Genomic DNA, 25,413 nt, shown 5'->3' on the forward strand with positions numbered 1-25,413 from the left:
AGTTAACATGGACAAGATTGCCCCAAGGCTGTGTGAGTAGCCCCTCTGAATATAATACTGCGTTAAAGCAAGTATTGGACCAATGGTCCCCCTCACACCCAAACACAGTTTTGCTTCAGTACATAGGCGATTTGCTTATTTGTTCTGATACAAAGGACATTTGTAGCAGAGAAACAGTAAGCCTTCTAATGTTTCTCTATAACAGTAACAACAAAATTAGCAAAGATAAGCTACAATACTGCTAAGAGAAAGTGATCTTCCTGGGTCACTGCATTTTACATGGAATCCGTCACCTAACCCCATATCGAGTTTAAAACTCAACAAAAATTTGAAAAGCCAAGAAATGTAGGGCAATTACGTGCCTTCCTGGGGTTAGTGGGGTATTGTAGGGACTGGATTCATAATGCATCAGAGCTTATGGCTCCTCTATATGAGGCTACCACTAGAAACCCTTTCAAACTCACATGGGACAATGAATTGCAGATGAAGGAGTTTATTAAAATTGTGTTTGAAGCTCCCGCCATTGGACTTCCTGACTATACTAAGACTTTCTCGTTGTTCTGTCATAAAGTCAATGGATTTGCTGCAGGTGTACTCACCCAGCTACATGGAGACAAACAGAGGCCTGTGATGTATGATGTATGTATCAGCCTCATTAGACCATGTCATCAAAGGCTCCCCCAGTTGTATGCGAGCCATAGCAGCCTGCATTTTGCTGCTAGACAAAGTAACTGAGCTTGTACTAGATTCTGCTCTGATCCTGTGTGTGCCACATGCAGTACAGGAAATCATGAATCAAGTAAACACCAGACATGTGTCTGCAGTGGATTTGACAAGTACCAGTCTGCTCTTTTTTGCTCCATCGAATTTAACAATCAAACGATATGTTACTTTAAATCCGGCTACTCTTCTTCCTATAATTGATGAGGAAGATGTACCAAATGGTACTGATGTAGAACCTGAGAGTTTTTCTCATGATTGTATGGCTCTGATGGAGGTAGAAAGGGCCTCTGTCACACCAGCAAAAGATGAGCCTTTATCAGATTGTGACACACACTTATTTGCAGATGGTTCCAGATTTTACACTGATGATGGTCAGCCACACACAGGGTTTGCTATAACCACTGCAGACACCATTTTACATCAGGAAGCATTAATACCCCAGATGTCAGCACAGGAAGTGGAGTTGTGTACTGTAGTCAAAGCATGTCATCTAGAGAATAAAAGGGGAAATGTTTACACTGACAGCAGATATGCGTTTGGAATAGCTCACGATTTTGGGCCTATCTGTAAAGCACGGAATTTCCTGACTAGTGCAGGGAAGCCAGTGAGACATGCAAAACTCATAGAGCGGCTATTTGAGGCCTTTCAGAAACGGAAGTTGCCATCTTGAAGGTAAAAGGGCATGCAAGGGGAAATGACATGACAGCCAGAGGAAACACTTTAGCAGACCAAGCGGCAAAGGATGCTGCCCTTATGGCATTTGGAGTCACACCCACTGTAGGGGGTTGCCCAGGTAGCGGGGACAGATTCCCCTCATCAAGAGCAGTGGGATGTAGAAACTCTAATTCAGTTGCAGAACCAGGCCCCTGATAAAGAGAAGGATAAGTGGATCAAATGTAATGCTACCCAAAATCAGCAGGGCCTGTGGAGCGCTGACCATAGGTGGTGTCTACCCAGAAGTTTGTAACCAGTTTTATAACAACTTCATCTTGATAAAGGCGCGATGGTGGCACTTACTGACTGCTCTTGGATAGCACCTGGATTTAGTGCATTTGCAGCCAGGTTTTGTGCTTTATGTCTTACTTGTGCTCTGTACAATGCGGGGAGGCCTGTCCATGTTCCCCAAAAGCATTCTCCTAAGCCAGATTTCCCTTTCCAAAGAATTCAAATAGACTACATTCAGATGCCCAGAATAGGCAGATATGAGTACGCTTTAGTATGTATTGACAATTCTCAAGTTGTCCAGAGTGCTGGCCGGTAGCTAAAGCAAATGCAAAAACAACAGCAAAGAAAATATTGAATGAAATAGTTTGTAGATATGGAGTTCCTGAAACTATTGAGAGTGACAGAGGAACCCATTTTACTTACCTAGCAGTAAGAAGGGTCGCTGGTTCAAATCCCAACAACGACACTACCTGCCTGGAGTTTGCATGTTCTCCCTGTGCCTGCGTGGGTTTCCTCCGGGTACTCTGGTTTCCTCCCACAATCCAAAGACATGCAGGTAGGTTAATTGGCTTCTGTCCAAAATTGGCTCTAGTATATGAATGAGGACCTTGGATTGTGGGCTCCTTGAGGGTAGGGACTGATGTGAGTGTGCAGTGTAAAGGGATAGGGACAATTGTAGACACTCACTCAGGTTGAACTGGATGGACTGGTGTCTTTATTCAACCTTACTAACTATGAAACTATGAAAGAGGCAATGGAAGTCCTTCACATACAGCAAGCATTCCATACACCTCATCATCCACAAAGTAGTGGTAAAGTTGAGAGACTTAATGACATTTTGAAAAACAGATGTGCAAAGATAAAAGCAGATACAGCAAAAGGATGGGTGGAAGCTTTGCCATTAGCCCTATATTCTGTACAAACTACCCCTAAACAATCACATGGGCTGTCCCTCTATCAGATTTTAATTGGAGGGCCACCCAAAACAGAGCTAAATTTTCCCCAACAGTTGCAGGCTTCTCACTCTAGTCTGTTAGAATATGTTCAGATTTTGCAAATAACATTGAATAAAATGCATGAAGGTGTTTATAAATCTATCCCTGACCCAGATTCTGTTTCAGGTATTCACAGAATCCAACCAGGTGACTGGGTGGTGGTCAAGCGACATGTCAGAAAGCCGTTAGAACCAAAATTTGACGGACCACATTTGGTGCTTTTGACAACCGGTTCCGCTGTCAAGTTGGAAGGAAAGCACACCTGGATTCACACTAGTCATTGCAAGAAAATCCTGAAGTGATGATATCATTTGAAAAAATTATGATGATGTTTCTTTTCTTTTTGTTGTTTGTGAAAACTGAGACATGGAAAAATAACTCTTTCATCCAAATGTTAAAGTTGTATGCAACCCATAACAACGCTAATGACTGCTGGGTGTGTTCTCACTTACATCCCCACACAGGAACAATAGCCATGATAGCAATGCCTCTCAAATTCACTGACCTAAACAAGACCAGAATAAATGGCTCATACATAGTCTCCACAGCTAATGAGCACAGATCAGTATATTTGATGGTTTCAAAACAGATAGACACTCCACAGATTTGTTTAAACATTACATGCCCGTTTTACACTAAATGTACATGGCTGGGCAAGTCAGATTGCACCGGAGCAAAGATTATAGTTTATGGAGGAAACAATGGTCAATAGTATTATATCCCAGATCCAGAACTAAATATAACCCTTTATAGTACAAATTGCTCACAGTTCCCAATATGTGAAAATATCGGTTACCTGAGATTCCATGTTATTTCTTCCAGTTTCTTAGGAGCAGGCATACCGTCCATACGTAGAGGGTTATATTATATATGTGGAAATAAAGCTTACGCCTGGTTTCCTACTAATTTTACATGTACATGTTATATTGGGAAGTTAGCACCTGCTTTGGCTGTTCGCAAAGATACAGTGCAACCATATCAAAGTCCAGAATACCCTTTATTGTTCAAAAGAGCTTTTCACTGAAGGTGACATGGCATGGTGATGGTTCCCTTCCTGGACAGGATGGGAATTGAAGCAATGAAAAGAATAAATAATTACACTAGAATTGTAGATGAGAGTATTAACCTTACTACCACTGATATAGGTTTATTAAGTGAAGAAATGGCTCAGATTAAAAAAGTAGTATTAGAGCACAGATTAACTCTAAATTATCTCACTGTAGCTCAAGGTGGGATGTGTAAGGTACCGTATTTATCGGCGTACAACAAGCACTTTTTTCCCATTAAAATCAGGGGGAAATTGTGGGTGCTTGTTTTACCCCGATCCCCTGCCATTGTGAGCCTCTGGGCGGCTTTCAGCGCCTTCGGTTCTGAGCTGCCGAGAATGTCCGAAAGCTGCAGAGAACGGCCGAAGGTGGCTGAAAGCTGCAGAGAACGGCCGAGCGCCACTAAGATACACAGGACATCCGGCTCTGTATCTCAGCGGCGCCATTTTTAAAAGGAAAAGCTGCAAAAAAAACTGATAAGGCTGCAAATGACACTGACAAGTGTGCAACAATGGACAAGGCTGCATGACAAAGCTGCATATGACATTGACAAGGGTGCAATGATGGACAAGGCTGCAAATGACTATGACAAGGGTGCAATGATGGGCATTTAAATTTAAGTTTTTTTCCTTAAACTTCCCTCCTAAAAGTTTTTTTCCTTAAAATTCCCTCCTAAACTTGGGGTGTGTGTTATACGCCGGTGCGTGTTATATGCCAATAAATACGGTATTTTGCACTGACTGTTGTATATACATTTCTGATAATGAGGACATTATTAAAGGTCACCTTGCTAAGTTAAGAGAACAACAGAATAAGGCCAGAGATTTTGCTAAAGATAAGTGGAACCCCTTTAAGGGTTTAGGGGGTTTTGGCGACTTTTTATATGGCATAGCAACATGGTTACAGAAACTAGGTGCTTACATTGTGATGTTCCTATTTCTCATATTTGTTATTTACTTCCTCATCAGGCTATGCCTCTGTGTGACTACCCGCTGTACCACCAGCCTTGATGAACCCATTATTGCGAGAGAGCTGAACAGGACGCCGTCTCTCTGCGCAAATGTAACAGGAGTTAACAGCAATCGGCTGAATGTAATGCGGAGAAGAATGGTGTCAAATAAACAAAAGGAGGGAAATGACATGGACATTCACTGTACTGTTCATTTAAGCACAAGAGACTCCATTTTGTTCTCACTGTTGAAATGTGTTCTGTAACCTTCACCTAACACACAGACACATCTCCTACTAAATACCTCCCCTCCCATCTCAATGTTTTACTTTTGCAATTGTTCTATTTGCTAGCTTCTAATAATATATTTCTATTTGTTAGTTTTTAATAACATATTTCTATTTGTTAGTTTTTATTAACATCTCAAACCACCCTTTCTTATCTATGTATAAAATAACATGTAATAATACATTTTGAGACTGGACTGACATTTTAAACACAGTGATTGAGTCCTGTGAATCCGTTCCTGCAGCTGCAGTATTAACTTTGTTTTAGAGTCCCAATCAGAAATTAGTGATAACATTAGTTAGTTTGTTTTTTATAGTGTCAGGGCACCCGCCGTATATCACCTAATAAAGGTTTAAACCCCTGATAGGCAGGTGGGTGATATCAGTTAGGTTTTAGGGTCAGATAGGGTCTGCATCGCCCCAGGCAGTGTTAGGTTAGTGCCAGTACTGCTAACACACACGCACGCAGCATACACCTCCTTTAGTGGTATAGTATCTGAACGGATCAATATCTGATCTGATCAGATCTATACTTGTGTTAACAGCAGTTTAGGGTTCCAGCCCAGCCCACCCAAGTGCAGTATCAATCGATCATTGTCACTTACAAAACACAACACACAACTGCAGCATTCGCAGAGTCAGGCCTGATCCCTGTGATCGCTGTTTTTTTGGTAGCGTTTGAATCAGTCGCTAACAGTCAGGAGCTTTTTTTTACCTGTGAGTCTCACTAGTGTACCACTAAGTGGCAAATAAAAGGTACACTAGTGAAGAGGCCTACACGGTTCTGAGCATGACAGATAGCAAAGAGGAGTAAAGAGTAGATTCAGGCTCAGAATACGATCCTGTAGATGACAGCGACTCCATGACAGATAGCTCTGACAACAGAGATGCAGTGCCTGCCAAGGTCAGGCGTACCAGACCCCGATCTTCTGCTGTTGAGGTGCAAGAACCGCAGGGCTCTCGTACTAGTACTAGAGAAGTACTAGTGCCGCTATTCCTTCTGGTGAACTGGCAAGCACCAGTGGCCTAGTACACCCTGGTCGTAGTCAAACCAGCACTGTAGTAACACGTGGTGATGTGGCGAGTCCCATAAGTGCAGTTCAAGCTGGTGAGGTGGCAAGGAAAAGTAGTGTTCTGCTGCCACCGAGAAGAAGACAAATACAGGCCCCTCAAGTCTATAGTGCCCTTCCTGCTGAATACGCCAATCCTAATTAGGAACCCACCACTTCTACAGCATCCATACTTCCCCCATTCACCCATTCCCCCAACCCGGCATTCAGGTGGAAGATCTAGAGATCTATTATGGACAAAAGCAATTTGTATGCTGGTCAATACATTGCGGCTATTCCCCAGTTATCCCTTGCCAGAGATTGGAAACCAATTACGGTTTCCAAATTTAAGATCTTTCTGGGCCTATCCCTCCTCATGGGCATAACTACAAAGTGTGAATTGCGGTCATATTGGTCTACTGACCCAATTCACCATATGCCCATGTTCTCTTCCTCCATGACTAGGGCATGATATGAGCAGATCTTGCGGTTCATGTATTTCAACAACAATGAACTCTGTCGTCCTCATGGAGACCTTTGGTTTTCAAGGTGCTGTAGCAGGCTAGGTTCCTCTACAAAATTCAGCCCCTCGTAAACTACTTCAACCAACGTTTTGCAGACTTGTTTACTCCCTATCAAGTTGTCTGCGTTGATGAGTCCCTGATTAAGTTTTCTGGCCACTTGTCTTTCAAACAGTATCTTCCCAGGAAGTGTGTCAGATACGGGGTCAAGATGTATAAGCTCTGTGACAGGGCCACAGGCTATACATGTAGTTTTATGGTTTATGAGGAAAAAGTTAGCCATGTAGAGCTGCCAAACTGCCCAGATTACATAGGGAGCACTGGCAAGATTGTGTGGCACTTGGTGTCACCCTTATTCGGAAACGGGTACCACTTGTACGTGGACAATTATTACACGAGTGTGCTACTTTTTTAGTCACTTGTTTGATCATCAGATTGGAGCATGTGGCACCTTGCGACCTAATCACCGGGGCCTTCCCCGGCGGCTTGTAGATTCCCATCTTAGGCTGGGGGAGAGAGCCTGCTTGAAGTGTAATAATTTGCTTGCTGTGAAGTGGAGGGACAATAAGAATGTTTTCGTTCTTACCTCCCTGCATGCAGACACGAAGGTCCAAAATCCTACGTCGACTGGTGTTGTGGAGAAACCCCTCTGTGTCCACAAATATAACCTTAATCTGGGAGGGGTGGACCTCAACGACCAGTTGTTGGCACCATGCCTAGTTGCCCATAAGGCAAGACGCTGGTACAAAAAAGTGTCTGCTTATGTGCTATACAGAACTTCAGGATGGACTGGATCCTTCCTTAAATTCCAGGAAGAGATCGTCAAAGCCCTTCTGTTTCCAGACGGTGCTTCACCTCACTTTCCCAATCCAAATGCAGTAAGTCGGCTGCTAGAGAGGCATTTTCCTTATGTCCTCCCGAGTACCCCTACCCAACAAGCCCCCAAAGAAGCAGCAAGCGCGGATATAGGTGTGACACACGCTATTATTGTCATTCCTGTCCTGACAATCCTGGTCTTTGCATTGGTGAATGTTTTGAATGCTACCATACACTAGTTGAGTATTAGCATAGAGTACAGCACTGCACGGACTAGGCACACTTTCACAGGGTCTCCCAATATGCCATCGCATTTTGAGAGACCCGAACCTGGAACTGTTACAGTTACAACAGTTATGCCACGTACAGAGGACCAGACATTCCGACAGACTAGGTCTGACGGAATCAGTCCGTGGGACATTCCGATTGTGTGTGGGCTAATCCAATCGTTTTTAATAAAAAATATCAGACGAACCTACAAATAGAACATGTTTCAAATTTGTCCGACGGACTCAATTCCTATCGGGAAAACCGGTCGTCTGTATGCTGGTCCAACGGACCAAATACGACGCAAGGGAAGCTATTGGCTACTGGCTATTGAACTTCCTTTTTTAGTCCCGTCTTAAGTCATCACGTTCAAAACGAACGGACATTCAAAGTGACTTAGTCCATTCATGTGTGTGCAAGTACATTTGTTTGGAAGTCTGTCAGAACTCTGCCGAAAGTCCGGTCGTGTGTATGTGGCATTGCAGTTACAAAAAAAAGTGTAAAAAACAAACAAACAAAAAAAAAAATATGTAAAATAAAAAAAGTTGTTGTTTTATTGTTCTCTCTCTCTCTATTCTCTCTCTATTGTTCTGCTCTTTTTTACTGTATTCTATTCTGCAATGTTTTATTGTTATTAGGTTTTATTAAATTTGCTTTTCAGGTATGTAAGTTTTTTATACTTTACTGTTTATTGTGTTTTATTGTTAATAGTTTTTTTTTTCAGGTACGCCATTCAGTTGCAGCGTGGATTTATTTATCTTGACAGGAACAGCGTTTGCTCCCACGATACATAAAGCCGTGACTCCAGCACTGTCGGAGGTGATTTCACCACCACAGTTAAAAAAAGATCATATATGCCAAAGCATGGGGGCAGCAGGGGTGGAGGAGCGATTTGCTCCTATCTTTTGGGGTGGATGCCCCCATGCTTCAACCTATATTTTTTAGGCCATGCACATGACAGCAATAGCGATACATAAAGCTCCAGCACCGCAGGTGGTGATTTCACCACCACAGTTAAAAACAAAACGGTGCATGTATGCCCATCATTAGAAGTGGGTGGATGAATGGAGGTATTCTAATGGTGTGCATACCCACCGATCAAACACTTTTTTTCATTCAGCCCAGGGCTGCATGTAAAAAAAGATTACAATATATGCCCAACAAGGACCAGCAACTTACTGGTATGTTGCTGGACTTTGAGTGGTTATACCAGAATGATGTCTGCGGGTTTAGGTATTATCTTGGTATCATTCTTTTCAGCCAGCAGTCGGCTTTCGTGTAAAAGCAATCTTAGTGGCTAATTAGCCTCTAGACTGCTTTTAACAAGCAGTGGGAGAGAATGTCGTCCCCCCACCGTCTTGGTTTTCTCTGGCTCTCCTGTCCCAACAAGGACCTGAGAATGCAGCCGGTGGTTCCGCCAGCTGACCATAGAGCCGATCAAAGACCAGAATGGCTCCAATCATCTCTATGGCCTAAGAAATCAGAAGCTACAAGCATTTAATGACTTAAGATTTTGCCGGATGTAAAAAGCTCCATTGGGAAATTGGGAAAGCATTTTATCACACCGATCTTGGTGTGGTCAGATGCTTTGAGGGCAGAGGAGAGATCTAGGGTCTAACAGACCCCATTTTTTTCAAAAAAAGAGTACCTGTCACTACCTATTGCAATCATAGGAGATATTTACATTCCCTGAGATACCGTATATACTCGAGTATAAGCCGAGATTTTCAGCCTCTTTTTTGAGGCTGAAAGTGCCCCCCTCGGCTTATACTCGAGTCATCGCTGTCTGCCCGCTCGATCAGCGTGTCGAGCAGACAGACAGCGGCCATTCTGATTCAAAAGCCGCGCCTCCGGCTCCGCCTTCGCCTGTGATAGGCGGAACACTGAATTTCCCAGCAGCCTGTGTTCCGCCTATCACGGACGTCGTATCATCCTCGTACTACGGACGAGGATGATACGACGTCTGTGATAGGCGGAACACAGGCTGCTGGGAAATTCAGTGTTCCGCCTATCACAGGCGAAGGAGGAGGCGCGGCTTTTGAATTTTACAATGGCCGCCGACGAAGAGGGCACGGGACGGAGGCAAGGCAAGGCACGGCACGGGACGGGACGGGACGGGACGGGACGAAGGCAAGGCACGACACGGGACGGAGGCTCGGGACAAAGGCTCGGGACACAGGTAGGCTGGACACACACACACACACACACACACACACACACACACACACACACACACACACACACACACACGGATGGATGGATACACACACACACAGGGATGGATGGATGGATGGAGACACACACACACAGGGATGGATGGATGGATGGATGGATACACACACACACAGGGATGGATGGATGGATGGAGACACACACACACAGGGATGGATGGATGGATGGATGGAGACACACACACACAGGGATGGATGGATGGATGGATGGAGACACACACACACAGGGATGGATGGATGGATGGATGGAGACACACACACACAGGGATGGATGGATGGATGGATGGACACACACAGGGATGGATGGACGGACACACAGGGATGGACGGACACACAGGGACGGACGGACACACAGGGATGGACGGACACACACACAGGGATGGACAGGCATGTCTCACCCTCGGCTTATACACGAGTCAATAAGTTTGCCAGTTTTTTTGGGGGTAAATTGGGGGCCTCGGCTTATATTCGGGTCGGCCTATACTCGAGTATATACGGTAACAATAAAACTGAAAAATAAATAAATAAATAAATAAAAGGAACAGTTTAAAAACAAGATAAAAAAGCAAAAAAATAAAATAAAATAAATAAATAAATAAAAAGCACCCTTGTCCCCCCCTGCTCTCGCGCAAAGGCAAACACAAGCGTCAGTGGGGCGTCAAATGTAAACAGGAATTGTATCATGCATGTGAGGTATCACCGCAAAGTTCAGATTGAAGGCAGTAATTTTAGCAGTAGACCTCCTCCGTAAACCTAAAGTGGTAACCTGTAAAGGCTTTTAAAGGCTTTTAAAAATGTATGTAGCTTGTCGCCACTGTACGTTTGTGCACAATTTTAAAGCATGTAGTGTTTGGTATCCATGTACTCGGCTTGAGATCATGTTTTTTATTTCATCAAACATTTGGGCAATATAGTGTGTTTTAGTGCATTCAAATCTAAAAAAAGTGTGTTTTTTCCCCAAAAATGTGTTTGAAAAATATATAATGTTTGGGGGTTCAAAGTAATTTTCTTGCAAAAAAATAAATATATTTTCATGTAAACAAAAAGTGTCAGAAAGGGCTTTGTCTTCAAGTGGTTAGAAGAGTGGAGGATGTGTGACATAAGCTTCTAAATGTTGTGCATAAAATGCCAGGACAGTTCAAAACTCCCCCAAATGACCCCATTTTGGAAAGTAGACACCCCAAGCTATTTGCTGAGAGGCATGTCGAGTCCATGAAGTTGTCATTAAATGATATATTGCTCAAACAGGCCATGGGCATATGTGAAATTACCCCCCAAAATACATTCTGCAGCTTCTCCTGAGTACGGGGATACCACATGTGTGGGATTTTTTGGGAGCCTAGCCACATACGGGACCCTGAAAACCAAGCACCACCTTCCGGCTTTCTAACGGTGTAAATTTTTGATTTCACGCCTCACTGCCTATCACAGTTTTGGAGGCCATGGAAAGTAGACACCCCAAGCTATTTGCTGAGAGGTATGGTGAATAAGAAAAAAAAATACATTTTTTTTCTTCATTTTCAAAAACAAATGAAAGCTGCAGAATACTTGTGGCTAACCAGATAAGGCGACTTGCAAGACAAGGTCGCCAGTTCCGAAACCCTCCTGGCCGATGTGATGGCCACTAGAAAGACCACTTTCTGGGACAGAGTCAACAGGGGAATCTCCCTGATATTTTCAAACGGCGGTTTTTGAAGCGTCAATAACACCAGGTTCAAATCCCAAGGGGGTATCGGTGGACACCCCGGAGGGACTACATGTCGCACCCCCTGAACGAATGTACTCACTAATGAGTGAGACGCCAGGGGTCACTGAAAAAAAGACAGCCAAGGCTGAAATTTGCCCCTTAATGGTGCTTAACACCAATTTCTGGTCTACTCTTTGCTGAAGAAACAGCAGGATCCTGGATATAGAAAAGAAGCGCAGATGCCATCCTTTCTCCTCACACATGGAGATGTAGGCCTTCCAGGTACGATGGCATATCTTCCGGGAAGAAGATTTTCGTGTTCTTAACATAGTTGGGATCACCGAGTCTAACAGACCCCGGTTCCTCAACACCTGGCTCTCAATAGCCATGGCATTAAAGCCAGTGATGGTAAAGCAGGATGGAGAATTGGACCTTGAGACAGGGAGCGTCTGCCACCAGATGCACTAGGTCTGTGTACCAAGGATGCTGAGGCCAATCTGGGCCAACCAGTATTACTGGGATCCCCTCGGCTTCCACCCTGCGAAGCAGACGTGGTAACAGTTTCAGTGGGGGAAAGGCATAGATCAACTGGTACTGATCCCATGGAGCCACCAGCCTGTCTGACGCGTCTGCCCATGGATCTATTTTCCTGTACACAAATCTTGGCACCTTCCAATTGAGACGAGAGGCCAGAAGATCCACATCTGGTGTGCCCCACTTCAGGCACAGTAACCCGAATATCTCCAGATGCAATGCCCATTCTCCTGGGTCCAGCATCTGGCGACTCAGATAGTCCGCTGCCAGTTCTCCACTCACAGAATGTAAATGGCCGAAAGGGCCAGTACGTGTTGCTCTGCCCACCGAAGTATGTAAGTGACCTCCCGTGCAGCGGCTGAGCTTCTTGTTCTCCCTTGGTGATTGACGTATGCCACAGCCGTGGCGTTGTCTGACTGGATCCTGAATTCTCTTATGTATGCCCCGGAGCATAAAAGCTCACAGACCACCTCTGGAGCTGAGGTTTCATCGTGGCCTGCCAAGCGCGTAGCTGCAGCCTGCACATGCGTGATGGCCAGACTAGGGAGACTACAAGGATAAGGGTATCCAGCCTGTCAGCCAGCCGGCTGTTGATAGTAGATCACAGGATCATTCATCTTGCGCAAAAAGTCATGCTTCTGCATAAAAAAGCATGGACCGATGGGCCTGAAGGGTTCCTAGGTCCTTCTCCTTTACTAGGCAAAATAAAACTGATGGCTGCATGGTAGGCTGGAGGGTTGTTGCCCAAGGGACCGCCCCCTGGGCGGAACTAAGAGTTTGGAGCGTTGTATTACAACTAATGCCTAGTAACGCCTAGTAATAGGGCATAACAACCCAATGGGTAAAAGAGGATCTGTGTCGGTCGGTGAATATAAGAGAAATATACCTCCAGATGCAATGCCCATTCTCCTGGATCCAGTATCTGTCGACTCAGATAGTCCACCTGCCAATTTTCCACCCCCGGGATGTAAATGGCTGACAGGGCCGGAACGCGTCTCTCTGCCCACCGAAGTATGTGAGTGACCTCCCGAGCAGCGGCGGAACTTCTTGTTCCCCCTTGGTGATTTATGTATGCCACAGCCGTGGCGTTGTCTGACTGTATCCTGGTCGGATGCCCTTGAAGACACGTCGACCACGTGTGGAGGCACAGCCTGATCGCTCTCAATTCAAGCAGGTTGATTGGCAACTTGGATTCTTCCGTCGACCAGAGGCCCTGAGCCGACTGAATCCCCATCACTCCACCCCAGCCGGTCAGACTGGCGTCCGTAGTGACCACTGTCCATTTTAGAGGAAGGAACGTTTTTCCGGCCGGAATCACCGGGGACCTCAACTACCAGATCAGGGAGTCCCTGACTGGCTGGCTCACCTGGAACTGCCGATCCAGGGATAACGGAGATTTTTCCCATTTTGTCAAGATCTCCTTCTGCAGGACTCTGGCGTGGAACTGGGCATAAGGTACTGCCTCGAAAGAGGCTACCATGAGCCCCAGCACTCGCATGCAAAAGCAGAGTGATGACCACTTGCGGTTCATCAGTAGTTTGACCGCAGATCTGAGAGTCTGCAATTTGGCTGAGGGGAGAAAGACCCTCGCTTCCCTGGAATCCAATAGTAAACCCAGGTACTCCAGATGCTGGATCAGCACAACCACGACTTCTTTAGATTCAACAGCCACCCAAATTCTTGCAGAGTCTGCATGGGGATTGCCACATCCTCCTCTAATTCTGAGGCGGAAGAAGCTCTCAGGAGGAGATCGTCTAGGTAACCCACGTCAATACTGGAGCCAGTACTTTGGTAAAAACTCGGGGGGCTGATGCCAGGCCAAAGGGAAGAGCCACAAACTGGTAATGGGCTTCCCCGACTGCCAAACGCAGACATTTTTGATGCAGAAGGCATATGGGTATGTGCAGGTACGCATCCTGGATGTCCAAAGACGACAGGGAGTCCCCTTGATGGAGTGCAGCGACTACTGAGCAAACTGATTCCATTCTGAACCTCTGCACTTTTACAAAGTGATTGAGGGCTATTAAGTCCAAGATTGGACGTACCCCTTCCTTCTTGGGAACCACAAACAGATTTGAGTAGAACCCCTGGGCGCATCCGAGTCCGGAACTGGTACCATCACCCCGATTCAGCAAGTCCCTTACTGCCCCTAGCAGAGCCTCCCAGTGAACCGGGGACGTGGGTATGCTGGAGGGGAAGAATCTGTTTGGCGGCCAAGAGAGATATATCTTGTAACCTGCGGAAATCAGATCGCAGACCCATTGGCCTGATAACCGGGGGGTCCAACGGGCTGAAAACTCCCGAAGGCGACCCCCCACGCGAGACACGGATGGGGGCAAACCTTCATGTGGTAGCACATTTGTTTGCAGGCTTGTTAGGCTTGCGGTTCCAGGGACACTTCTGACCGTCCGTGGACGTCCTGTCGGGCTGGGGTCGTTTTGCCGAAGCACCGGGCGGACGAAAAAGCTGCTTGTGAGCGGAAAAGGAGGGCCCTTGCCTGCGGCGTGGCTCCTTAGCCTTCCTGGCCTGTGGGAGTAGTGTACCACCCATGGCGTTTTAAATAATGTCATCCAACGATTCTCCAAAGAGCCGTTCGCCAAGGAAGGGAAGATCCGTCAGCGCTTTCTTGGATGCCTGGTCAGCAGACCAGCATTTCAGCCAAATAAGGTGCCTCAGCACCACGGCTGACACTGAGGCCCTGGATAGCAGAGGGAGAGTATCCAGGGCCGCGTCACAAACGCACTTAAGGCCATGCACTAGTTGGTCTGCTAGCTCCACGCAGACAGGGGAGGCATGCTGCTCTCCCAATTCGCAGTGCAAAAGTTTTGCCCACTCACCAGTGCGGATGTCAGTAAAGGTCCCACGGCTGACCCCACAACCTTAAACAAGGAACGAACCACTGCTTCGGCCTTCCTGTCCATGGGATCCTTGAATGCAGGAGTCCCCTCAACCGGAATCGTGGCTACTTTATTTAACCTAGATACTGGGGGTCCACTTTTTGGCTTTGAAGGCTTTCCTCAAAGGGGTAACGCACTGCCAAGTTTTTGAGGACCGAAAAGGTCCGTTGCAGGCAACCCCATTCCCCGTAGATTAATTTGTCAAAATAAGTCAAATACGGGAACACCTTAGGTCAACATCAGCAGAGGAATCCGCTGGCTCCTGAATCTTCAGGGTGTCACGCACAGGTGTGATAAGTGCTCCAAAAAAGCGCCTTGTCACGCCCGGACCCAGACTGGGAATCATCCTCACTGTCCGAATGGTCGTGGTCAGCCACGTCTGATAGGTCAGAGCAGAGGTCTCCAGCCTCAGCAAGGCCCGAGTCAGCATCAGAGCTCTCCCCAGAGGACGGGGGGGGGGGGGTAGGGGCCTCTTACGTGCACTTTCCCTGCCACGTGCCACATCTATCTTAGCAGCATAAGAGTCAAGGAATGCCGTCAGGGTGTCCATGCGCACCGCACTAACCGCAGGTGACCCGGTTGCTATAGTCTGGATTTCGGGGGAAGAAACACCAGTTTCTGAAGCCATGCTGACCCTATCCTGTCTGCCACCTGCAAGGGGACTTAGGACAGTGAAGGTCCCACCCTCCTGCTGCCGCTGCGTGGTGGGGTGGGGGGGTACTTAGCGCTAGACTCACCACCCTGGGGCATTCTGTGAATGCCAAGAATAGTGCCTGTTGTCCCTAGGAGGTTCCCAGATGCAGAGAGGAGAAAAAACTGTGTCAGCAGCAGCAGCTCTAACAGTGGTGCAACGATCTGCAGAACAGCTTCAGTATTCAGCACAGAACCATCCATCCCACACACACAGTGGATACAGGAAGTAACAAGAGAAAGCACATGTCATGCTGTCACAAGAGGCCAGCGGTGGAGAAAGCATTCAGGCTTTCACAAAATGGTCGCCAATGTAATCAATAGGAATCCTAAGGAAAATGGCTGCTGAAGCTCCCCAGGGGAATCTATAGCTTTCCCAAATCCAAGATGGCCGCCGGAACAGCACCATGCGGTGAAGAGAGCAAAAAGAGACAACCTCCACAAAAGCTGCTTTTTTTTTTTGGGACCCTCAGACCTGGACCAGGACTGACCAGCAACCGCACAGAGGCCCCACAGGTGAGAAACAGTGACCCCACACACATTCATACACCGCCCGCAGCGCATGCAGACATCCCCCTCAGAGGGGGAAGGGAGGGGTGATAGGGACTTGGGAGAGAAGATAAGGAGGTGAGGTGGCCCCGAATTGACCCCCCCGGGAATGCCCAGCTGCCCCCCCACCGAACCAGGGAGAGCCGTACTTACCAGTCCTGAAGAGCTAGGAGACATTCCATCACAGACCTACACCTGCACAGTTACAGGGTAGCTGTTGGCCTCGGTATACTGTGATCCAGACATCAGTAGCCCAGTCATATGTATACCCCGGAGCATTGAAGCTCACCGACCACCTCTGTAGCACGAGGTATGTCGTGGCCTGCCTAGCCGTAGCTGCGGCCTGCTCGCACTCGATGGCCGGACTGGGGAGACTACAAGGATATCATTAACTAGCCTGTCACCCAGCCGACAGTTGATAGAAGATCTCAGGATCTCTCATCTTGCGCAAAAAGCAGCAAACCTGCAGTAAAAATATGGACCGAGAGACCCGCAGGGTTTCCTAGGTCATTCTCCTTGCTAGGCAAAATAAAAACTGAAGTTGCTAGCAGCAGGAGGAGGGTTGACAGCACGGGGCCCGACCCCCCGGGGCGGGATTACAGTTCTGTGTATTGTGTAACAATTTTGCCTAGTTTCTCCTAATGGCAGGCTATACAACCCATCTAGTTACAGAGAGGAGCGGTGTCGGTCTGTGAATATAAGAGAAATCATTTTTTTTTTTAATTTCTTAATTTTCCAAAAAAAGTGACAAAAAATGACACCTTCAATAAACTTTCCATGCCACTTACTAAATACCTCCGACCGTCTACTTTCCAAAAAGGGGTCTTTTGGAGGATATTTGTATTGTCCTGGCATTTTCAGGCCTCAATAAATTATATCAGTACATCAGGATTGACTGATTTTCAGATAATATATATATATATATATATATATATATATATATATATATACCATATTTTGTGGACTCTCATAACTTTCCTACTGACTAAAAAATATACACTGATTTGGGTTATTTCCACCAAAGAAATGTGGCAGTATACATGTTGGCCTAAATTTATGAAGAAGGATTATTTATTTGCAAAATGTTAGAAAGAAAGTTTTTGTTTTTTTCATTTTTTTAGCACAAAATAAAAAACCCAGCAGTGAATAAATATCACTGAAAGACAGCTCTGTTTGTGTAAAAAAAAAAAAAAAATGACAACAATTTCATATGGGTACATTGTTGCATGACCACACAATTGTCATTCAAAATGTAACAGCACTGAAAGCTGAAAATTGGCCTGGGCGGGAAGGGGGTAAAAGTGCCAGGTATTGAAGTGGTTAAAAGGCAAATACACTGCTTACTTACAAAGTGAAGTTGCACTCTTTCCCAGATCTTAGTGGATGTGGTGAAGATTCACTTTTGCATTTTTACTTTCACATGATTAGACGATCAAAGTCAGCAGAGCTTTACCTCATTCATTAAGCTATGGGAATAATTCCCTTACAGAGTACAAATGCACTTGCAGTTGTATTTGTCTTTAGTGAATCAACCCCATTATATACCAACCAAGAATTTACATGTCTTTTATAGAAAACCCACCAAACATTTTTGATCATCAAAGTACTATGTAATGTGCTGTATAGAAAATAAATTGTTAAAGCACAATTTAGCATACTTGTCTCCTTTGCTCTTCGAAATTCCAACAAGCTTTTCAATGCCTCCTGCATCTCGTAAGGCTTTGGCATTTTCCATATTTTTAGTTATAACTTCATGTAGGGTGCAGCATATAGCAGTGACAGTGTCATCAGACATAGCCTTGCTCGAAAGGGTGTTGCAGTTGTTCCCCCCAGGAAGACGGTGAACCAAATCTCTCATGGCATATTTGCCTAAGTTAGAGATAAAAAAAACAATATTTTAAAAGTACAGTTTTAAACACATGATATTATTAAATTTTTTTTCATACACACCATAAAAATACTTTTCTCAAATCTTCATAAAAGGATACAACACTCTTAAATTCCATGAGCATACTGCCACTTACTGGAGGGCACGTTTGGACTGTACTTGCACTAAATGTCTTCCCAGAATGGTAGTCCATTAGGGAAAACATTTAGAATCCCCATCGGTAGAGTCAGTACATCTTGGGTCAGACAACAAACAAGGGCAGCATGAACATATATAAATCTGATGATCCAATTCTCCTCAATATGAACCCCCGAAGCTCCAATTGACATGGTACATGTAATAAAGAGATATATAGTGCTTTCTGCATAGAACTGTTTATTTAAAAAATCAGAAGTAAAAACATACAAACATAGCACTATAACCCAGTGCCAGGTATGCAAGTGTTCATATTAAACAACAGAGTGATGGCCGCGGGTGATGTCACATGATTCCTTCCATTCCATACGCGTTACTTCCAAAGCTTCGTCAGCCGCATCTAGAATCATGTTTTACACCTGCCTATTTATGTTCTCGGCCAGTGCGCTTTGAATGTCAGAGGCTTCCACATGCAATCAATTAGGCTGCTTTCACACTGGGGCGGTATTCAGGCGTTACAGCGCTATAAATAGCGCCTGTGTAACGCCTGAAAAAAACCGGCCCCTTTAACTCCAGTGTGAAAGCCGGAGGGCTTTCACACTGGAGCGATGCGCTGGCAGGACGGTGAAAAAAGTCCTGCCAGCCGCATCTTTGCAGCGGTGAAGGAGCGGTGTATTCACCGCTCCTATACCGCTGCTACCCATTGAAATCAATGGGACACCGCGGCAATACCGCCGGCAAAGCGCCGCTGCAGCGGCGCTTTGCGGGCGGGTTTAACCCCTTTTCGGCCGCTAGCGGGGGTTAAAACCACCCCGCTAGCGCCCGCACACCGCCGCTAAAACGACGGTAAAGCGCCGCTAAAAATAGCGGCGCTTTACCGCCGACGCTGCTCTCGCCCCAGTGTGAAAGCAGCCTTACTATAGAAATGATACCTGCTTTCGGCATGGCCAGGAAAACACTTCCTTTGTTTACTTGTTGCTTTAGAAACCCCTCACTCTCCCAGCACAGCCAGGAAGTCTCCCTATGCATCAAATAGGCATTTAAAACAGATAACAAAATGTATACTTATTATATAAAAGAGTATAAAGAAAGAAAACTTGGAAAACTTTCTAAACACACCCCATTATAAGTGCAACATATTAAATTGAACACTATAATTCATAATATGTATACTATTAAAACATTTAAATAAATATGCTTGGCCATCTTGATAGATGTATACACAAAACATAAATATATAGAATATATAAAAGAATATACTAATGATCAGAAATGAAAAAATGTAACCACTTCAGCCCGGAAGATTCGGCTGCTCAATGACCAGGCCATTTTTTGCGATACGGCATTGCGTTGCTTTAACTGACAATTGTGCGATCATGCGATGCTGTACCCAAACAAAATTGACGTCCTTTTTTTCCCACAAATAGAGCTTTCTTTTGGTGGTATTTGATCACCTCTTTTTACTTTTTGCTATAATAAATATCCCCAATTTTTTTTTTTTTAAATATACATATTTTTTCCCAGTTTAGGCCAATATGTATACTTCTACATATTTTTGGTAATAAAAATCGCAACAAGCGTATATTGATTAGTTTGTGCAAAGGTTATAGCGTCTACAATATAGGGGATAGATTTAGGGCATTTTTATAATTTTTTTTACTAGTAGCTGGCTGCGATCTGCAGTTTTTATCGAGATTGCAATATTACAGTGGACACATGGGATGCTTTTGACACGTTTGGGTTGATTGACAATTATACAGCAATCAGTGCTATACAATTGCACTGATTACTGTATAAATGTCACTGGCAGGGAAGGGGTTAACACTGGGGGACTATAGGAGAAGACAGGTCATGGTTCCTAGCTATTAGGAACTCACGATTTGCATCTCCTCTCCTCACAGAACAGGAATTTGTGTGTTTACACACACATGTCCCTGTTCTGCCTCTCATGCCAGCAATCGTGCGTTGCCGGCTTTCATCGCGGCCGCCAGTCACAATCGTCGGCACCCCCATAGTGAAACGCGCGCACGTGCCTGCTATACCGCTTAAAGGAGCCGACGGACAGCTACGTCAGTTTGTGGGATCATGCCGAGCTGCCACAGTATAATAACAACTGGATGGCCTCACATATATGAATCAAATTTCAATGTGCACCCTCATCCCAATTAGATAAGTTGAAAGTTTAATCGAGATCTCTGGTCTCCAATCAGAGATGTCGACAAGATGTGAGCTGGGGGACTATTGCGGGGCACGTAGATTTGTTACATCAAAATGAAAAAAAACAATATTACATAAAAATATAATTTATTAAAATAAAAAACATTACAAATTCAGATATATATCACAATTTCTTAAGGGAAGGTGAGGTATTTCGACTAGTTTCGCTTCTCAGCTTCTTCAGGAAATTACCTACATCTAAAAATACATCAATTATTCATCGATATATAATTATACAAAGTCATAATAAAATAACAATTCATTTAACTATTCAATAAAGGAGACAATAATACAACGTGAAAGCAAAGTCTTACCTATCTGCCCTTGCCCCTGGACAGGCCAGAACCAGATTAGGGGAAAGAAAAGGCTTACCCGGCAACTGGACCTGCTACCAACAAATTCAATATTGGAAGATCACAAAATTCACAAGGGTGACAGGTGTCCACAAATAACAGATATGCCCCAACCCCTGCAAAATCACTCCTCTTATGAAGGGGGGGATTTTTTTAGAGTTCTAGAGTGGACCAGGGAGGGCCCGTCAACCTTATCATCCGAACCCAGGAGGCTGGTGGAGGGACACACCACAGCATCTGCCCACAGAAAATGGGCAGCAGAGAAATAGAAAAGATTGAGAGGAAGGAGAGGGGGTAGGCAATTACAAAAGACCAAAACCCCACTAGGAACTGGGATTTATAACTTAAGTGGTATCGCATTAAATGATGATGAGATTCTGTTTTCTAGATAGAGAACTTAAAGCGGGATTCCACCCTAAAGTGGAACCTCCGCTGATCGGAACCCTCCCCCCTTCCGGTGTCACAATTGGCACCTTTCAGGGGGGAGGGGGGTGGAGATACCCATCAAAGACAGGTATTTACACCCACTTCCGGGCATAGACTCCCGTGGTCTGCTGGGACACACACGGGTCTCAGAGACAGCGCGGACAATTCCTATTGCGCTGCGCGACTCGTGCATGCGCAGTAGGGAACCGGGAAGTGAAGCCGATTCGCTTCACCTCCTGATTCCCTCACCTAGAATGGTGGCGGCAGCAGCCGAGGGCCGAGCGATCGATCAGCCTCGGCTGCCGGCATCGCTGGAACCCGGGACAGGTGAGTGTCCATTTATTAAAAGTCAGCAGCTGTAGTATTTATAGCTGCTGGCTTTTAATATTTTTTTTGTAGGTGGAATCACTCTTTAAGTTTGCCCCGACACAAAATCTCAACAAAATTCTGACACATGTCAACATACAAAAGTATGTTAGGACTTTAAATATCAAAAAGTACTTTCTTTCGAATCCCATTAACAGGAAACCAACCACTGATGGAGGTGTGGATTCTAACCTTTGCAATAAATCTACCTTTAACCCTACCAATGTAGATAACAAATATTTTGAGGTTTTTAAAAACATGTTTTTTAAGGACCTGAAAGGTCTTAAAGTAAGGAAAGTAGCTGATCCCTGATACATTAGAGTAGGTGTGGAATCTTTGGAGAAGCAGAAATAAATCATACGACCTACTGATAAAGGAGGGGGATTGGTTGTCTTCAGTAAATCCTATTTTCAAAATGAAATGTGTAAATTGTTGAGTAAATTATTAAATAAAGACCCCATGTTCCAATATAAAGATTAACTACATACCTTGAAAGAAGGAGGTAAAAACAAAGGTATCCTCAACAAGGAGGCAGAATATCTAGATCCTTTGTTTTGTAGGACCCCAATTATTTATTTTCTGTTACAAATTCACAAAGATTGTGTCGACCCACCGGGTAGACCTATTGGGAATGGGATTGATTCGGTAACTGCCAGGTTGAGCCAGTACATTGATTCTTTCCTCCAACCGTTGGTTGTCAAAACTGATGCTTTTTTAAAGGACACAAAGCACATTATGCAAATTTTGGAATCCTGTGTTCTTCGTCCAGTATACAGATTACAGTGGATGTCAGCTCCTTATATACCATCACTGGCCATGAGGATGCCACAGCATCAGTACAGTGGGCTCTTCCTCTGATCTCTCTAGGAGACATAGGACATTTTTCCTGAAAAGTCTGCACCTCTGTTTATTCCGGGATTATTTCTGGTACAACAAGCAGTTCTATTTAAAGACCAGGGGGTTGGCTATGGGGGCTCGGTTTGCTCCCAGTGTGGCCAATCTTTTCATGGCCCACTGAGGGGAGGAATCGGTTTTCAGGAATCGCCCCTCTGAATTTGTGTGTTACAGAAGGTTCATTGACGTTCTCATTATGATCTGGGAAGGAGATATGTCCAATTTAGAGTTATTTATGCAGAAATTGAATAATACCAAAAATATTTCAATAATGTGGAATGTTACAAAGATCGGATGGTCTTTTTGGACCTGGAGATTATTAAGGATGGTGACAACTTTAGGATGTGTAATTATTTTAAACCCACCAATTGCAATCCATATATACCCCTGGAAAACTGCCACCATCGCCAGTGGTTATACAATATCCAGAGAGGGCAATTTATAAGACTGAGGTGTAATTGCACTCTTGAAGGTGACTATTTAGCTCAATCCTAGGTCTTGTCAAATAGATTTCAGCAGCAGGGGTATGACAAAATGACTCTTGACGGAGAGATAGAACGAGTAAGAATGATGGTTTGACAGACATTAGTAGCTAATAAAAATAGGGAACAAACAGATAATACCAATTTTAAAATATTATTAGATTACAATGTTCAGCATAAAGAGTTTGAAATAAAAATACAAAAAAATTGGTCCATACTGAAACAGTGTCCTGGGTATTGGGTCAGGTGCTACCCACACAACCGCAGTTCATATATAGAAAGGCCCCTTCTCTGCATGATCATTTAGCCCCAGGGGTTGTTGATCCGCCTATACAGTCAGAAAAAAGGCTGTTTTCTTTCCTGTCAGTTTTCCATGCCTGTGGTCATTGTACTGCCTACAGGCATTCGAAGATTTTACAGCTCAGGCAACTAACAGAAAAGTATTGCATCCATGATCTCATCACATGTTCTATGGTTGGCGTTGTTTACATGTTAGAGTGCAAATGTGGTCTACAATATGTAAGGAGGACCTCTAGACCCCTGCATGTCCACATAGGCAAGCATGTAAACAATATCAAAAAAGGGTTAAAAATCCATAATGTATCCAAACACTTCAGGCTTTGTCATAATATGGACCCGAGGGATTTACAATTATGGGGTATTGAAAGGGTTAAGAAAAACTGGAGGGGGGGGGCGGGATATTATCAGACCGCTCAGCTATAGAGAATCATAATGGATATATGAAACCAAAGTATCGGTTCCTAAAGGCTTGAATGTCGAATTTGACTTAAATTGTTTCATTTTTGATCGTTAGTGTATTCTTTTATGTATTGTATATATTTATGTTTTGTATATACTGTACATCTATCAGGGTGGCCGCGGATGGGCAAGCATGTTTATTTAAATGTTTTAATATTATACATATTATAGTTTTCAATTTAATATGTTGCACTTCTACTGGGGCATGTTTAGAAACTTTTCCAAGTTTTCTCTATTTTTATTTGCCTTTTATATAATAGGTGTATATTTTGTTATCTGTTTTAAATGCCTATTTGATACATAGGGAGACTTCCTGGATGCGCTGAGAGAGTGAGGGGTTTCTAAAGCAACACGTAAACAAAGAAAGTGTCTTCCTGGCCATCCGGAAGCATGCATCGTTTCCATAGTAATTGATTGCATGTGGAAGCCTCTGACATCCAAAGCGCACTGGTCGAGAACATAAATAGGCGGGTGTAACATGTGATTCCGTATGCGCTGATGAAGTCCCGCTCCTAGGGATGTAACATGTACGTAACGGAAGGAACCACGTGACGTCACCCACAACCATCACTGAGTTAATATGAATGCTCGCAAACCTGCCACTGGGTTATAGTGCTATGTTTGTAAGTTTTTACTTCAGATTTTTTAAATAAACAGTTCTATGCAGAGAGCACTATATATCTCTTTTTATTGTATGTACCATGCCAATTGGAGCTTTGGTGTTTATATTGAGGAGAATCTGATCATCAGATCTATATATGCAACTGCTGCCCTTGTTGATTGTCTGACCCGAAGCGCATTTGACCCATATGTTAAGTCAGGAGTCCATATTATAAGGTGAACTGTTAGCACTACCTGTGGTGGAGGCTCTGCACGTTTTCACCTGCATGAATGCATATATAAACACGAGTGGACACCATTTGGGAACCTGTTTGCCCTGCTTTATATGAACTTCTGTATGAACATTTATATTTTATTGTGTGCTAGTCATTGTTCTTAGCACTGCACTACTACTTTTATAAGTATAAATTATCCATACTGGGAATTCCTCTAACAAATTTCTTTGCACAGGTTACATAGTAACATATAGTTACATAGTAGGTGAGGTTGAAAAAAGACACAAGTCCATCAAGTCCAACCTATGTGTGTGATTATATGTCACATTATTTATCCCTGTATGTTGCGGTCATTCAGGTGCTTATCTAATAATTTCTTGAAACTATCAATGCCCCCCGCTGAGACCACTGCCTGTGGAAGGGAATTCCACATACTTTCCGCTCTTACAGTAAAGAACCCTCTATATAGTTTAAGGTTAAACCTCTTTTCTTCTCATTTTAATGAGTGGCCACGAGTCTTGTTAAACTCCCTTCTGCAAAAAAGTTTTATCCCTATTGTGGGGTCACCAGTATGGTATTTGTATATTGAAATCATATCCCCTCTCAAGCATCTCTTCTCCAGAGAGAATAAGTTCAGTGCTCGCAACCTTTCCTCATAACTAATATTCTCCGGACCCTTTATTAGCTTGTTTCCCTTTTTTGTACTCGCTCCATTTCCAGTACATCCTTCCTGAGAACTGGTGCCCAGAACTGGACAGCATACTCTAGGTTGACAACCTTGTTTTCTGCACAGACATCAGCAGTTTGTCCAAAGCTTTGAGTTCTGAACATGACCATATTTGTTGACTATGCTGTACACATGAAAGAAACA

General features: G+C 44.4%; 1 protein-coding gene across 9 annotated transcripts in view; it reads right to left on the reverse strand.

Moving 5' to 3' along the window:
- CTNND2 (catenin delta 2) overlaps positions 1 to 25,413 on the reverse strand; it is a 918,973-nt gene that overhangs the window by 168,987 nt on the left and 724,573 nt on the right. For all 9 annotated transcript variants that reach the window (XM_077491861.1, XM_077491860.1, XM_077491866.1 and 6 more), the window contains exon 18: positions 17,845 to 18,055. In XM_077491861.1, coding sequence (XP_077347987.1) covers positions 17,845 to 18,055 — 211 coding nt within the window. The remainder of the gene's footprint in view (positions 1 to 17,844; positions 18,056 to 25,413) is intronic.

The sequence above is a fragment of the Lithobates pipiens genome, unplaced genomic scaffold (genome assembly GCF_037356315.1).
Source record: "Lithobates pipiens isolate NorthernLeopardFrog02 unplaced genomic scaffold, aLitPip1_a1.2 Scaffold_19, whole genome shotgun sequence".
NCBI classification, from domain to species: Eukaryota; Metazoa; Chordata; class Amphibia; order Anura; family Ranidae; genus Lithobates; species Lithobates pipiens.